Source organism: Tyto alba, unplaced genomic scaffold (assembly GCF_018691265.1).
Source record: "Tyto alba isolate M040663 unplaced genomic scaffold, T.alba_DEE_v4.0 Super-Scaffold_20, whole genome shotgun sequence".
NCBI classification, from domain to species: Eukaryota; Metazoa; Chordata; class Aves; order Strigiformes; family Tytonidae; genus Tyto; species Tyto alba.
The window spans coordinates 4,810,767-4,827,681 of record NW_024881283.1 but is presented as its reverse complement, the minus strand read 5'-3'; the positions used below and the strand labels follow the sequence as shown (position 1 = coordinate 4,827,681).

The window sequence follows — 16,915 nt, the reverse complement described above, 5'->3', positions numbered from 1 at the left end:
GGCGCCGGTCGCTCTTCCCCCCCCCCCCCCGCGCCATTGGCTGAGGGCGGCGGGGAGGCGGGCGCCGCCTAACACGAGCGGTGCTGACTGGCTGGGAGCCGCCACCCGCCCATCATCGCGCGCGGCGATTGGCGGAGCGGCGGGGTCGCGCCGGGGTGAGGGCGGCAGCGAAATGGCGGCGGCTGCGCGGCGCCGCGCTGGGGTCTGACGGGTCCCGATGGGCCCCGTGGCTGCTGGGTAGGGGCTGTGCCGTCCACCCCCCCCCTTCCCCCGAGCCCCAGTGAGTCGCTGGGGCGCTCGGCGCCGAGTCACGGTGAAATAGCGGCGGTTGCGCGCTAATTAAGTGTTTCTTTCCAAGGTACCGCGCTGATCTTGGGGGTGAGTCCAGCTGCCGTCGGCGGGGCCCCGCCGGGCCGGCGGCGATGGAGGCGCTGCCGGAGCTCTACGCCATCTTCCAGGGAGAGGTGCGCGGCGCGGCCCGGCCGCGGGCGTGCTCGGGGGCCGCTTTGTTTCGGTGTGTCGCTCGCCGCTTACCTCAGCGACGGGTTGGCTAAGCGGCAGTTCTGTACCACAGCCCTATGCCTGCGTGTTTCCGTACATACATACGGATATATGCGTATAAGTTGCTTATCTAAATGAAATAAGGGCTGCTGGCTGACCACCCGCCCTCTGGAGTTACCAAGCATTGCAGTGTCTAACCTGCCCGCAAATCTAAAGCTGAGGGAAAGCAAGAGAACCGTGTAGACTTTTTGTGCGTATTCTAACACATTTTGAAAATGGGTGTTCTGTGAAGGGTTTTCCTTCAGGCGTTGTGTTGATTTTCTTCACAGGTTGCTACAGTGACAGAATATGGGGCGTTTATAAAAATCCCAGGCTGCAGGAAACAAGGTTTGTTTCTCTAGTTTTGCTCAGACGTAGTTTCGTGTTGGTGTGTTTGAACCAAGCGGCCGTCCTCAATTAAAGGCTTGCTGTCTTTTAAAAAAAATCTCAGAAAAGGTCTTTTTTTCAAAATTAGAAAGAAATTGAGGCTCTTAAGAAGTATTTAGAACATGAAGGTGTGTTTGCATGCATGAATACCAGAAAGACTCAAAGTGCTTTTTGGTAACCAGGATATTAGAGAATCACTTTGAGGTATTGAACAAACCAAAGAAACTTCCTACAATTAGTTTGCCCAACTTAAATCTTTTATAAATGAGTTAAATAAAAAAAGACAGGAATGAAACGCAAATGAAAAATAAATGAGAAAAGCCGACTTAAAGCTCTGTCTATGTTTGTGGGAAATCTGCAAAGTCAAACAAACTAATTTTACAAAAGAAGCAGCTTACGGTGGGTGTTCTGCCCGATGCTGGTAGGCCCACAAATAACCTCTTCTCCACTCTCCTCTTGAAGTGCCCAGTCACTGTAGTACAAGTTCTAATAAAATTTTTTGGACAGAAGTGTGGCTGCTGGAGGGAAGTCGCTTTGAGACGCAAACAGGCCCTGAAATATGAGCTTGAACAATAAGGTGTGTTTCCATATTTATCCTCCCTTTTATAACCCTGTAACCCACATGTCATTTGTGCAAATTAAAAATAGAGTTTCGGGGCTGTGTGACCTTGCAGGTGCAGGAGATGGGGGCAGCCTTGGTGTGTCAAGCTTTTGACTTTGCCAGCAAAGTATTGTGTTGCTGATGCGTGAAATGGGCTCTTTGTTCTCCGGTGCTCAGGGTGGCCTCAGAGGACAGGCAGGAGGGGAGAGGTGTTAGTGCCTGCTGCAGTTTTCTTTACGGGCGTCTTCTGTTTGGAGTACAAAGACATTGCTTTGGAGGCCTGCTTCTCTGAGTTAATTTGGTGCAGATCTTGATGAGCTTTTACATGTTTGATTGATGCAACTAGTTGATTCTCAATCTGAATAACATACTGGAGGAAAGAAATGGCTAATTTTGCTTAGGGCAACTGCTGAATACATCCTTGTCTCTCAGAGCAGTGGTCTCCAAACCTTTTTGATTGTGCACCCCCGGTGCACGAACAGTTAAAATCAGTTAACCTTATTTAAAAATTTTTTGAACACGCTTCCCCCAATATATGTATATTTATTTTTAAGTTACATATATGTGCTACTGTTATGTACATTGTAAAACATACTCAGAAGTTTAAAAAGGATGAGCTAAAGATGAAATAAGCACTGTTTTTTATTTTATTCATTAATGGTACAAAAATATTTTCTTCCCACACCCCCAAAGGATTGTCTCTCATCCATCCCACTTTGAAGACTGCTGTCTTAGAGGGCAAAACTGAGATTCAGTGGAGAGTTGTCTTTATTTTTCGCCTTTCTTTTCTTCCAAAACCATGACCAGGCCTCGTCCATAAGACTCACATGTCTTCCTGCCGTGTGGATAAACCCTCAGAGATAGTAGATGTTGGAGACAAAGTATGGGTGAAGCTTATTGGAAAAGAGGTAATGTTAATTCTTGTTTCTTTAGTGTTGGGTAGACAAAATACCCTGCAAAACCACTAAGAACTTGTGCACACAGAGGCTCTGTGTTCTGTTGCTTTGTCGGGGTTTGATGGGTTCTGTTTTACAGACGGGTGAATTCTCTTTACCTCCAGATGTGGCTTCAGGCACACCGCTTTAGTGACTTGCAACAATGCAATTCAGATAACAGAGCTTCATAAAAGCTTTTGGCTTAACAGCAAGAAAATGCTTCCCTTTCTTCCCTTGTGCACCCCTTTGCAGGTTGTGTCAATTTAACTGTGATTTTTGTGGCTACACGAGCAATTTGAGACCATCCCAAGATAAAAGCTGATATAAACACAGTTCATTAAATGTTTTGAGAGACAGGTGCATTCTTAGAAGAAGGTGAGATTTTTGTTTTCAAGCAAGTATCAGCAGCAGTGAATTACCCCCAAGAGAAAGTACGGATGCTTTTTGTTCTGAAGATCATTATACTTTTTTTTTGCCCCCCCCTACAGTCTACATTGCTTTTTCTTCTGCAGAAGATGTGACAATAAACATATCTGTATTTAAAGATTACTTGGAAAAAAAAATGAAGATTTTTGCTTTGGTGAGCCAAACAAAGCAAGCTGACTGTATTTTGTTGTGCTCAAGGTGGAAGCGTTCAGTTCAGAGTTGCACAGGATTTGGCCATAAATGCATTGCCTTTTTTCGTAAGAAGATAATCAGGTTAATGTACGAAACAGGGACTTAATTTTGTGAGAGAGAAGGGAAATGGGTTGAGAAACTTGGTCTTATTTACACAGTATAGAAAAACTATATAAAAGACTTCACAGATTCTCTTTGGGCCATCTGTGGTGTGCTTTGTTTTCTGTTTGTTTTGGTTTGGTTTTGGTTTTGTTTTTTTTTTTTGTTTTGTTTGGTTTTTTAAAAAAGTTTTGTTTGTATAAATTTCTCCTAAGCCACTGTTTTCTTTATCTGGAACACAATTCAATTGTTGGGCTCCTGGCTTCTTTGCTGTAGAGGCAAGGGGCAGAAGCATGTTGGAGAGGTGGACAGCTGAGGAGTTCATTGTTAGATTGTCTGCAAATAACTGCATGGATGTCATAAACAGACAAAACAGAAATACTTTCAATAGCAACATTGGTGAAAATGCAGAAAGCTGTAAGAAAGGCATAACCCCCCCCTTCCCAACATGCAACTTTTGCTCTTGCTTCTAAAGTGATAATGTGGTTATCAAGGACTTACTAGGATTCATAAAAGAGTAAGCCCCTAATAGAGATATTTAAAACACTTTTAGTCTTATAAGAGGATAGGGATAGGTAAAAAGACAGAGTTTTATTTTTCAGGATGCAAGTCGGCCAAAGTACTGGTCCAGGTGGAACTGTCCAGGGGGTGGATGATTTGAGAATTACAGCAAAGCTTCCAGAGGTGCACTTTCTTAGATAGCTCTTGCGCTTGGTCATATTGAAAGCAGAACGTTAATCTGAACAGATCTATAGTTTGAGCTTGTCTTATTACAGAGATAGCTGCTTAACAGAAGCTGTTTCATTAGCTAGGATACTCTAAATAGAGCTACAAAATAATAGAACAAAAGGACCTTCATGTAGTATCCTTTGTGTTGCTGCTGTTGGCTAACCAACGATTTCCTTCCTTCTCTGTAGGCCTCCAGAGACAATGTATTAATTAACATCATTGTCATTTACTGTTCTTGTTCCCTATCTTCCTCTTTCAGATGAAAGATGACAAACTGAAGCTTTCGCTCTCCATGAAGGTTGTTAACCAAGGCACGGGAAAAGACCTTGATCCAAACAATGTTTCTCTTGAGTAGGTAAATCTACTGAGCAGAATATAGATCAGACAGGTTGATATTGCCTTCTTTTCCTTGCCTTGCATTCCTGGCTTTCCTGTCATACTTATTCTCTACATTCCCCCTTCTCAGGAGGGTGAAGGGGGCTCTTCCTGAGCCCCTCAGTGATGCGCTGGCTGGCTGGAGGGTTGGCTGAGGCACTGCCTTGGCTCTGCTGCCAGGAGGCAGGCAGGAGCTGGAGGAGGCTGCAGGGAGTTCCAGCCCTTCATACCACGGCAGGATTTTCGTTCCTGCATTGTGGCCGTGTGGAAGGACTCTTCATTCCAGCTGGGGATTTGTGTCACTTTCACATACTGTGAAATCTAATCTTAACTGCTCGGATGATTCAGTGCTTCCTTGTCTACCTTTTCTTTTTGTGACATCTCTTGCAGGTCAAATGAAATTGCTTTGCTTTTCATACAGTGCAAGTATGTAAGTGTGTGTATGTTCACATATGTAACACAGGTGTCTAAGGATGTATAAGGGATGTAACTGCAACTCCCTGCATTTGAGAATCTTAAAAGTAGATGATGACATGTAAATACGCCGTTAACAATGTGGTTTATTCTAATAAGCTGTTGGTCAGCTGTGTTCTTTGGATTAGCTGATTAAGTGGTTCTTTTAGAGCAACACTTGAAAACTTCCGTTTAAATTGTGTCCGTATAAGTATTTGGGGTTAAAGATGAGGGTGGATTGAATATCGAACTATCCTACTCTTTCCAGTCAGGATGAGAGGAAAAAACGCACGTTCAGAGACTACACGAGTCAGAAGATCACGCTTGAAGCTGTCTTGAACACTGTGTGCAAGAAATGTGGTTGCAAAGGTATGTTCATGCAGCACTGTCTTTGGATGTAGCCTTGTTCTGACCAGGACCTGTAAATAGAACTGTATTGACATCTGTCTCATGTTTATGTAGAAGGACTCAATTTTGCTTCCACATGTCTCTTTTAGAACTACATTTTCTGTCACTTGTTACGAAAAGGAAAGACTTAGCTGAACTTCTTTTATAAAGGTCCGTTTCTTAAAATCAGATCCCTTTGAGCTTCCTGTAAAGAACCTTCCTACTGTGTGCAGGTGCAGTAGGGGGTTCCCTTCTCACAGTATTTTCACTAATGTGTCTTACAGCTGAGGTCTCATTCCAGTTTTGCATTTTAAGACATAAACACATCTTCACCAGGTCATTTCATTATGATGAACCATCAGTGGAAATTACTGATCGCTTGCTGGGAGCAGTGTCTTAGAGCTGAAAACTAGCATTTTGTTTTTTTCTTAACCTGGTGAAATTTTTGTGTGTTGGCTAGCTCAGCAATAGGAAGTTGGCTTATGTGATGCCTCTTCACTGCCTTTTTGCAGGTTGCTGAGGCATGCAGTAGATTTTTGTACGTGGAGATTTTGCTGCACCCTACTTGTCTTGCATTATTTAGCCGTAGAGTAAATAGTTAAGCTGGAGAGGGTTAATAATGAATATGGTTCTCTATAGGCGTAGATAACTATTTTTAAATAAAATACTGTTTTAAAGAGCCCCCGAAACTTAACACTGGATTCTGTGTATTTCCAGTCTGCTTTTTAATGCTGTTGTCTACTCATACAGGCAGCAAGCTGCGATCTATCTGCTGTTTCCAGTAGAACTGTTAGTAGGTCAACTTTGATGTCTCCAGAGTACAAAGGGTGAACCAGAATGAGCTGATTTCCTGTATATTTGTTGCTTTGGTCTCATTTACCAGGTGCCTATCACACCAATTTACTCCCTTTCCCATACTATTTCCATGCTATTTGCACAGACACGTTTCTACCAATTGCCCTGTTCAGACAAGAGTGTCTTAGTTTTTCCCTGACTAATCTTTCATGAATGACCTGGGTTGTGTTTGTTCCCTGGTTTGTTTAATCAGGGCATGATAAAATAGCTGGAATACTAGAACAAAAAATGTACAGTGTAGGTTCTTTTATTGTGACTAATAACAAAAAGATCATTGGCAGCACTTCAGGTGTCTGAAATGCAATTGTTTAAAAAAAAAAAAAAAAGTAGGTTGCCCCTTCAAACACTATTTTACAGGTCATTTTGCCAAGGAGTGTTTTGTGCAGCCTGGAGGTACCAAATATAGCCTCATTCCAGAAGAGGAAGAAGAGGAGGTGGCAGCAGCAGGATATGAAAGAGATAAAAAGACCAGCATGGCTGACAGCTCTTCAAAAAAAAGGAAAAAGGTATGAGGTGCCCTACTACTGGCCTGGAAAAGTGAGCCAGATCATTTGTTCTATATGGTTACATCTGTGGTTTACTATAGCAATGTGGTAGTAGCCAGTCCTGGGCTGAGAAGGTGGCTCAGTTTTGAGTAGGTTCTGTTGCAAAAGAGGAATCTCCTCTGTAGACTTTTTAGCGTTTCTTATGCTTTCTCCCTTTATTCTTGTTAAATTGTCTTTAAGATGGTTTTGTGCTATAATGCACAGTCCTCAAAAGAGATTTCTTACAGTGAGAAAAGGACTTTTTTTTTTTTTCTTGATCTTTGAGAGGCTCTATAGAAATAGCTTCAGTTTTCTGTGATTCTTGCGAATAAGCCTGTTTCCCCTCCCTTCTCACTGCTCTTGCCTTAACACCTTTCTTTGAACTAAATGCTCTGCTGCCTTGCTACAGCGAGTCTCCTGACCCAGCCAGTGCAATGTGAACTAGGCTTATCTGCGCATACCAGGAGGAAATCATTGGTTGTATTTGCAAAGGGAGTGTGTACTCCATTTCCAGGCTCTAAAGCAATTTTTGTCCATGTGAAAATGTCAAGATGTAAGAGACCTTTTACGTCCAGTGTTTGAGCTCTGGCTTCAGAGCATGCTGGTATAAGAAGTCCTCCTAAAACAAGAGCATTTGGTGGTCAGTCTGCTTATACAGCAATAAGTATTCCAGTTCTAGGCTTCAGTAAATAAACTGTTTCATCAGCCCCTTCACAACTAGTGTCCAACTTCTAATTACACTTCCAATACCTCCTTTTTTTTTTGATTCTTTCTTTCTCTTTCCAGCCCTGTGGCTTGTCTGTATCCCTGGAGCAGGGCAACAGGCAGGCAAGGTGTTGAATTTCCTTTTTACAGGAGAGGTACAAGGATGGTGTTTGTAATTGCATAGTGAGAACTAACTTCTGAGGGTTTAGTTCTCCCAGGCTCTCTGTGGAGTTAAACCAGTACTGGTGCTAGCAGGAGAGACTGCACTGCAGATGCTGGCAACAGGAAATGGAGGAGTCTGTTTTGGTGGCAACACTCAGATGAGTCCAGAGTGACTGACACTGGTAGCTGAATTCTCGCTTCTAGTCACGATTTTCACTGGTATTGTGGTTGCTGGCACTTCAGTGCTCTCTTACTTGAGAGGAGCAGTTGGGGCTGTTTGTGGGACTGTAGGTGGTGACTGTACCAGTGTAGAAGAGCCACGTGTGTAGTGACTTTCCTTGTGTCAGTCCCTGCCCTGTGGCATAGCCATTTCTTCCCTACAGTCAGTACAAAACGAAGTTAGCATTAACTTGGTGCCAAATTTCAGGTTCTTGTTTGCTCAGTAGTGCTCTGGATAGCTGATACAGTAGTAGGGCCAGGATCTTTCTTGACTGTAGAACCTGTTGCCTGGTTCCATTCCAAGATGTGCTTTGCTTTCCCACTACCTAGGCTCTTATAAAAAAGGAATTCAAGAATTTAAGAATTCAGTTCTTATTCAGGAATGCTTGCACTTGCCTGCAGAGTGTCATTATGCTGTGATAGAAAACGCACACAGTCATCTTTCTGTTCTGAGCTGGGAAGCATGTGGTTGAACTGAGCTGTCTCTCAGATCCCAGGCTAACAGCGACTGACCTTTGTGGACTCCAGCTGTTGGGCTTCTCTCATGCCATGGAGTGATGGTGAGAGCAGGCCATTGCTAATGCTGCAGCGGGGCTCGCTTCTCCTGCCTTGGGTTCTCTTCCCTCCAGCAGCGATGGTGGTTTGTATAGTAAAGGCATGTGTAACTGTTATTTAAAAGCTGCCGGGAAAAATTACACTGAGGTGTGCAGATAGCTCATTATTGCATCAATGCCCATCCACCGGGGGGGGATTCCTGGTGGAGTCTTGCCCTGCTGAGACTGCAGGATGTGTTGTGGGTCACTGTCCTGAATTTGTGTGGATTAACAGCCTTCCTTTAAATCTTGCTTGTTCCTTTGATCTTCCTCCTTTCTCAAGGAGGAGATCAAAAGTTTTCAGATGTTTTCCAGTGCTGGAAAATAAAACTTTTGAGCTTTTTGGAGGCAGGATGTGGGATCCTCAAAATGAATAGCTCCCTTGTTGTCTGGAGTGCCTGCTGTGATCTCCTCTGGGAGCCACCATATGCTTCCCTGCTTCCCCAGAGCCCCAGGGGGATTTACACAAAGTAGAAATAGCTCCATCTACCTAGTAACAATTGCCTTGTTGACCCCATCCCATCCTATGCTTGTAACATAAATGTAGAGCTTATATTTTTAAATGAGTAGCCCCAGAACTGCTATCTACCGAGCATCCGTTTAGTGTCATAGCAATGGTATTAATGTTTTCAGTTGTTCATGATCAACATTTTCGGTTTCCTTGATCTGATGCTTCCTTGTAGTTTTGCACTGCTCTTTTTTCTCCCTAGAAATTCCCCTCCTTACAGAGATACTCTGGAGTCCTCACTCCCTCTTTTCTCAGCTTGCCTTCCCAGTGGTCCCTCAGTTCCTTGCTTTTCTCCTGCCAGAACCTCCCAGCATCTACAGGATTAAGAGGCAGCTGTAGGCTTTGGGTCTCTGCGCTGGCACAGGCTTCTGGTGTGCCCATGGGCACAAGTCTTTCTAGTGACAGATCACCCTGTTAGTTCTCTGCACAAAAGCACTGTCCTGCGCTGCCATGATCCCTGAGAAAATCAGTGACTTGAGGGAGAAGCGGTGATGCCGCTGTCTCAGTGCTGTGCAGAAGTCGGAGATCATCCAAGGAGCCGCTGGCAGCTGCGTGGGCACGTGGCTGGGTCCCTCTCACTTCTCCTCTTTGGGTCGAGGGGTGAGGGAGCTCTTATGGGAACGGGGCAGGGTGCCTGTGCAGGGATTGAGTGGGAGGGAGGCGTGCTGAGGAGAAATGAACCATTGTGGTTCTTCTTTCTTTGTCTTCTGATGAAAGATCTGCCGTTTCGACAGCAGGAGTAACCCCTTTAATTTGAATTCAACAAAAGCGTCCCATCTTCTGCTCACATACATTGTTTAACTTATCCCTGGGGTAGTTTTGGGATGATCATTGGAATCACGTGGTACCTGTGATGGCTTTTTGGCAGGCTTTACTGCTTTCTCTCCCACTGTTTAAAAGATTTCCAGGCAATCTGCTTGCAGGTGTTGTCTCTTCATGTAAAAACCACACCTTCTTAATTGTTGTTTGTTCAGTGACCTGTAGTTCATCAAGCCTTGGTCCATTCTCACTTGCAGCTGGTACTTGTTTTACTAGTTCTTAAATGGCATTAGCTTAGGGCACAGCTCTTCACACACTATGCTGTTCTCTTACTGTCCTTAGCTGTGCTTTGCTGAACTTTGGTGTATTTATTTAATGGCTGTAGACTGGATTCTTCTCGTCAGATTAGTTCTGACTGGTTCTCAAACAAGGGATGCAATAATACTTTTAGATTTATGTAATGAATCTTGTTTGGAATTAAACCGGGTGGTGGAATTTTGCTGTTTTCTTTTTTTTTTTTAGTTTTTAAGAATATTTTTTTTTTCTTTTTAAGAATAAAAAAATCCTAGAAGGATTACTGGCTGCTCTGGAGATGCAAAGACGTTTATCTGGAAATCCATCCTAATTTTTCACAAGGACAGGCAAAGTTTGTGAGAGAGACTGTAACTCCATAAAATGGTCCTTCAAAAAATATTTAAACTTCTTGGAGAGTTCTGGACACTCCCCTCTTATCTCAAAATCAAATATCTTTAGAAGGAATGAACTGTTGTAACATTCTTAAAGCATAGCCCTGAGCAACTTTGCTTACAAAGGACAGGAGGGAGCCTACTGTGCTGATGTGGTCCCCTCTTAGTAGTGCCAGCTTTTTAAAAATAATTAGAGCATTAGGAAAACCAGCATTATCAGGCTCTATCCCAGCCTATCGCTCTTCTGCCTGCCAGCTCCCAGAGCTGGTGTTATAGAGGAGAGATTTTGGAGCAAGTTTGTTCCATTTTGGTAGAATTGTAATCATTGCATAAACTGGAAAGGATGTGCAAGGAACAGTAATGTACAGGTCTTCATATTTGTTGGCGCTCTCTGCATCTTTACCTTGAGAGTCAGCTTAGGCAAAATCCACTCAAAATGTTTATGCAGATGCAGTGTTTGCTTTTCTGGGGGAGTGCCTGGGTGTGCCTGGGAGCTGAGCTGAGCGTCCATCAGCAGCCATGGGTTCTGGAGTCCAGGTTGGATCTCAGGGTGTGGCAGGGCTTTGCTGCTGTCACTGGAGGCAGAAGTCTGGCTTTTGCCTTGGCACTACCCTCCTGATATGTAAACCAGAGAAATTCTCCCACTTGTGCAATGGTGAGTTTACTGGTAACCAGTGGAGTGCTTGTCTCCCAGTATCAGGATGCTGGAGTTTAAAGAACTCTGTGGTCTAGTAGAAGGATGCTGCTTGAGCAGGATGATTTTGCAGCAGCACTGCCTCCTGCTACAGAAAATGATAAGCTGTTCTGTTGCTGGCTTGCTCCCTGCAGTTTTGCACTCTAGTGTGTGGTGCTTGAATTACTGCACTGAAAGTACTTTTTCTATGTTGGTGTGAGAAGTTTGGCAGTCAGAAGCCACAAAAAAGGGAAGACTCAAGGTTTGTTTTTTTTTTTTTTTCCTCAGCCAGCACAATGTCCATGTGTGTTCTTTTATTTCCTCTGTAATCCTGTAAGAACATGTGTGACATCCTGTCCTGCCTTCACATACTGAGAAAGTTTCCCAAGCTCTGGAATGAAACTCTGTTAGTTGTTAAGGTCTCGTCAAACTTTCTCACCATGTGCACAGGCTGGAAAAGCTTGAGAAAATTCTCTTTGCTTCATCCCTTTCTCTAGAAGATTTAACTCTTTACCATCCTCCTCTTCTGAAGACTGCTAGTATTTGCTTCTGCCCTACATCTGTGGGCAGGGGGCTTTGTAGTGAGTCTGGTGTTGTCCCACAGAAAAATGTAGACACTGAAATTTTGGATGACATTGATGATCACAGTGCTGTTGTGGAGCAACAAAAAACTGATACCCTGATACCTGCCGAGGGTCTGTTAGGTGTGGAGTGAACCGAGGACTCTTTGCTTGATGTTCAGCTCCAAGCCATGTGTTGTCTTTCCTCTACCACCTTCCTGAAGGAGTTGTCCTGTTTCACATCAAATAAGCTGCTAGCTCCCTTCCTTTATTGTCCCTGATTGTTAGCCTGTATCTGGTGCTATGACACACAATCCATGCTAAATTGATGTCTCGAGCTGGGTCTTGTTTGTCCCCACTCTCACAGGAGAATATGTTGTTTTTAAATGAAGAGTGGACAGTCTCAGCTTGCCTTCCCGTAAGCCAGTATATTAATCCTCATACGGAAACTGCACTTACCTGGAAGTGGCTGAAGCTAATGGAAGAAATGTCTTGTGGGGAGGAAGGGGGAACCCAGCCTTCTCTGTGCTCTCTGCATTGAGACACTTCTTTTTTCCCCAAACAATTTTAAGACAATTTGCCCTTCAGGGGAAGGTTGTAGGTGCCACTGGAGGGCTGCCGGCAACTCTGTGCCCTCGCTGTTAATGCATGCCTAAATACAGCATGGGCTTGGCTTTAATGTGCTCACCTGCCTTGGTGAGCTACATCTCCAAGTCTACAGCAGATGGTTCAGGGTTGGGATTTAAAGCTCAGTTAATGCAGGGGATTTGTTTTTTCCCCCTCTTTGCCCCATTTTTCATGCTGTGCTTAGCACCTGCTTCTGGCTTTTGTTTCAAACAGATGAGTGCTGGCTTCTTCGCATGGAGTCCTCTGGATGAATATGCACATGCTGCCATGTCTCAGGCTTCCTTCTGTGAGGCAGGTTTTCTTTAGGTGAATGCTTTCCAATTAATTTTCAGCCAGGGTGGTTCTTTTCCCCTGAGTGGGGTGAGTGTGTCACAGCACCTGTGGGTGCCTGCCAGAGGAGAGAATATCTCACACCGGACCCACAAAACCAGTGTCAGTGCTGGGTTCAGACTTTGAGCCCCCATGACCAGCCAGTGCTGTGCCTGGTCGTGTTGGAGCAGGTGGAAATACTTGCCCACACCAATCATTCTGATTTTGGACGGGTATCTCGCGTATCCGTGGCTGATTGCTGTTCTTCCCTTTATCTAATCATATGTTTGTTTTCTCTCCCTTGGCTTAGCTTCTAGGGTGGCTGTGGATGTCTGCAGCAGCTGGCCAAGGAGGGCAGCCTCCCCGAGCGCTTGTCCTGCCCCTAGTCCTGTGACTGGCATAACCGTGCCCTTGGGCTTTCTGCTTCATTCTCCTTCCCATTAAATGAGTGGGTGGCGCAAACAGCTCTGCCAAGGCAGGGGTGACTTACAGCAAAACTCTCCCAGTAAAACACTCTGCAAGCCCAAGGGTGGCCTTGAGGTCACTGGGGACACTTGGCAAAGAAAATAAGCAGAGATACTGTCTTTGGGGGCTCCAGACTTCTCCCGTTACACTCCCTTCTGTAGTGGAATGTAAAACACGTTTGTGTGTTATGTTTGGGAATGTCACTTGACTGCTGTCAGTCTCCCATTGTGCTGTTCCCCAAAGCCTGTGCACAGCCATGCTCTGAACAAGCCGTCATTCAACCTCTCTCAGTTAGAGAGGTGGAGGTGGGAGCAAACGTGGCCGTTTGTCTGGCCTACCAAAACTCCCTTTCCTGGTGTAGCGATGCCTTGAAGTGAATGCCCTGGGTTTCTCCCACCCATTGGTGCAAGCTCAGCAGACTCGCTGCCACTAAGGGGGAGCTCAGCCCTCCGGAGGCGGTGGTCAGCACGGGAGGCAGTGCCATGGCCATGGCTCCTGCTTCGAGAGCTCACTTTGACCCCAGCTGCAATGCTGCTCTGCCATCTCAGCCGTGGGGCAAGCTTTTACAAACCCAGGATGACACCAGGCTGCAGGAGATGCATCCAGTAAAGATAAAGTACGCGCAGGGGCAAAGGGGCTGGACTGTGGCTGGGGGATAAAACCTCATCTAGTGCAGCCAGCAATAGTAGGTGTATCACTGGCACCTGGCTGTGTAGTTGAACTATGGAAGAGAGAGTTCGTAGCAAATTTGGGGAAGATTGTGGCTGGTCTGGGTGCACCAGTTCCAGAGCAGTGAGCACACCTGGATCACCCGGAAAGGTGCAGCTTGCTTTAAGCAAAAATGCTGGTACATGGCTTAGTCAAAGCAGCAAGCTTTGCTCGCTGGGTTGCATTCCTCACTGGTGTCTAAGCCTATCGCAGGCAATCACACAGGCTTGGGTTGCCTTGCTGGCCCTTCTCTGCTTCATGAAACCCTCTTTTGCTTCTTTCCTTATATCTTTATGTCCTTGAACAGCATGAAAATTCACAATAGCCACTTGCACAGGAAGGTCTCTCTTTGATGTTGATGTGACTGTGGATGAGATCACTGGATCCTCTGTGGAGGCCAGTGTTGATGGGCTTGGATGGAAAGCTGGAATCCTTACTGATCTTGGCAATTTTAAAATGCTTTATATTAAGCACGTACAAAATACTAAAATTACTTCTTTTTTTTAATGGGCCTTCTCACCTCTATGCTGCTTTCCTTTACTTCCCAGAACCAACGGGTGTTGGAGAAAATACCTCATTTTTGCAGGACAATCATTTCTTTTTCAAAGCATCTTCCTCAAATACATCTGAAAAAAATACCTTCCATCTTGTTCCACAAGTTGGTCTAGACGATGGTCGTGTGGGTGTTCAGAGAATGAGAAAGGGGAGTCGTGCTGGGATCAGATGTGGGGGTGTGTTTATGCACAAAAGCTGCCCAGGCCAGCTGATGCCTTCGGAGCCACTTGTGCTCCTGGCACCGGGACGGCCGGGGCTGGCGCTGGCTGCCCGTGCTGCCTCCAGCTCACCAAGCCCTCAGGCTGCCCTGGCCCTCGGGGGGCACGGCCGGCTCCCAGAGAGCTGCAGTCAGCATTTCTCCTCCTCTTCCTCCTCGCCTGGAAGGGGATGGAGCAACGGGCAGAGTGGGGCTAGCGGCTGGGCTGTGTGCGCTGCCAGCACAGGCAGATCAGGTCCCCTCCCCAGTACTGTTTTCTAATTAAATATATAGAAATTGCTATACTGCATCATTGCATAGTGTTTATCTGGTTTGGGATGCTCTGCCTCCTGCAATTTCAGTGGAAGATGTACCACGGTACTGATCTCCACTTGGTAGTTAGTCAGATGCCTCAAAATTGAGGGCTTAGATCCATTTCAAAGTTCCTTTATGAGCTTTATTCCAGCACCAACTGTTCTTACTCTGCGTCTGACTGTCAGGTTTTGAGCTCTGTGTAGCTTTTGCTTCAGGACTTTGCAGAAACACAGCCCCCCAGGACTCACTGCTGCCCTGAAACTGTGCGAGGGGGGGAGCAGATGGGAAGCTGTGGGAGCAGGAGGGCGTGTAGTCTGCTTGGAGACTCTGCACAAGAGTTCCTGTTTGCAAAAGGGCGCTTTCCTCCTCCCAGCTCCCCTCCAGGGAGGGCTGCGAGAAACTGCCTGGCATTGCTGGGCTTGGGCTTTCCTGCAAGGGGAAGGGCACGTTGGCCTGAGCTCTCCAGCGCATCAGCGCTCACTTCCTGGCAGTCTGTGGGCTGATGATGGTGTGGGGATGGCGCTCACGTCCAGCTGCCTGTTTTAGAAACCCATTTCGTTGGCAAAAAAGCTTCCTCCTGTCAACCTCAGTGAAGAATAGCCTTAAATAATGGAGTAAGCTCTGACTGTGGAGCGACGGCAAGGACTCTCGTGATTTGACCTAATAGTTTTCATTTACATTGGATTTACGTTTTGATCCCTGCTCTGCTCAGGCAGCAGCCCTTCCCTGCCCAGTGGAGCTGCGGACCGGCAGCGATGGTTAAATCCTGACTTGCTGGGGCAGAAGGGGTGTGCACTTTCTGTGTCAAAACAGGCTCACCCCTGTCACAGCCTGTAGGGCACTTGCTGCAGAAAGTGCCTGCTGCCCTGATGAGCACAAGTGACAGTTTTCCCCACATGCAAGGCTTTTTATTTGTTTTGCCTTCATTCTCTAGGAGAAGAAGAAGAAAAAGAAGCACAAGAATAAGCAGTCCTCCGAGTCGGACTCGGACAGCTCAGACTCGGACAGTGATGGGGCTCAGCCAGCCAGCAAGAGGACCAAGCATTCGGGGAAGCCCAGCAAGGCTCAGAAGAAGAAGAAGAAAAAGAAGCATAAGAAGAAGCCCCGGGACTGAGCGGGCAGGCGGGCGGGGGTACCGGCATCTCCAGTCCCTGGCGCAACCTCAGGAGGAGTGAGCAGAGCCGAACCTGCGCACCCCTTGCTCCGGGGACAAGGAGTTTCCTCCTGAAAGCAACGCTCGGTGGGCGGTGTTGAGTATTGACTTTGATGCAAGTGTCCTCTGTTACCTTAGGCGTGAGCTGCCGTTTTCTCCCACCATTAGGCACTCCTGCCAAATTAGGCTAATTACACCCCTTGCTCGGCACCTCTCCCATCCCGTAGCCTCATGTTTCTCCGGGTGAGCTGCCAGGGCTCGGTGACTCCCCCGGCCAGCTGCCCTGTGCTCGCCCTGCCCGGCCCCGCGCTCGGGGACAGGGGTGGCTGTTGCTGGGGCTGCGTCCTCCCAGCTGGTACCAGCATGGAGCTGCTCGGCTTTGGTCTGCAAACCTTCCCCCAGCCTCTCATTTTGTGTGCAAACAGTGGGAATGGAAGAGTAAGGAGCAAAGTGGGGAGTGGAGATATTTCAAGTAAACATTAACTGTGGTGTGTTTGCTGCCTTGGTAAGTGATAGAAAATAAACCTCTCCAATCTCCCACTGTACTTTGTACTGGGTCTTTTCTTTTGTAAGTTCCACACTTCATCTTGGACAGTGAAAAAATAGAGCTAGCTGTGGGAGGGGATGAGACCTGCATTAAAGGTTTGTTTGTTCCTTGTTTTTTTGTGTGTTTGTTTGTTTCATGACTTTTATTTTTTTTTAAGTCCTGGCTGCTTTCAGCAGCTCCCTGGGGTGGGAAGGGGGTGTGTGATGAGGTGACCCCTACGAGAAACCTGGTGCCTTCTGGCAAGGAGCAACTGGAGCATAAATCTTGTAACTGGAGCTGAAGGTCAGGGGGGAAGGGGTGGTGGAGGGCAGGGCCCTCCCGCCTGGCTCTGGGCTGCGGTGACCGCAGCTGAGTCACCGCTGGTGCCTCTGGCTCGGGGGCAGCGAGCGTGGGGCTGGCGCTTGCCCGCGGGAGGCCACCTGCCCCCTCCTCCCTCCGCTTTGCCCGTTCCAGTGCTTCTTGCCCCGGTTCCCCAGGGCTGTGTCTCCCCTTTTGGGCCTTCCCCAACCCAGACCCGCGGTGCTCATGACCTTGGCTCTGGCTCGGCCGTGCACCATCAGCTGATGCTTTGGCAGAGCGTGCCTGCCTGCGCTGGGGCGTGGGGCTGCTGGACCATTGGCAGCAGAGCTGCACAGGGAGTAGCTAACACTGCCCCTGGAAAAAGCCCATTTC

The 16,915-nt window shown here is 46.7% G+C and overlaps 1 protein-coding gene across 1 annotated transcript; it reads left to right on the top strand.

The window, feature by feature from the left end:
• Positions 1–144: 144 nt before the first annotated feature.
• On the top strand, positions 145–16,356 carry ZCCHC17 (zinc finger CCHC-type containing 17). Its single transcript, XM_042793511.1, has 8 exons — positions 145–237; positions 359–464; positions 831–888; positions 2,336–2,436; positions 4,169–4,260; positions 5,006–5,106; positions 6,337–6,485; positions 15,478–16,356. Exons 1-8 carry the CDS (start codon positions 218–220, stop codon positions 15,655–15,657), a joined length of 807 nt encoding a protein of 268 aa, XP_042649445.1. The 5' UTR covers positions 145–217; the 3' UTR covers positions 15,658–16,356.
• The last annotated feature ends 559 nt before the right edge of the window (positions 16,357–16,915 follow it).

Excerpts from the sequence above, each read along its gene's own strand:
- ZCCHC17 (XM_042793511.1), top strand. The coding sequence starts at position 218 with ATGGGCCCCGTGGCTGCTGG. Across the intron at positions 465-830 it reads ACGCCATCTTCCAGGGAGAG|GTTGCTACAGTGACAGAATA; the intron begins GTGCGCGGCGCG and ends TTTTCTTCACAG. Across the intron at positions 4,261-5,005 it reads CCAAACAATGTTTCTCTTGA|TCAGGATGAGAGGAAAAAAC; the intron begins GTAGGTAAATCT and ends TACTCTTTCCAG.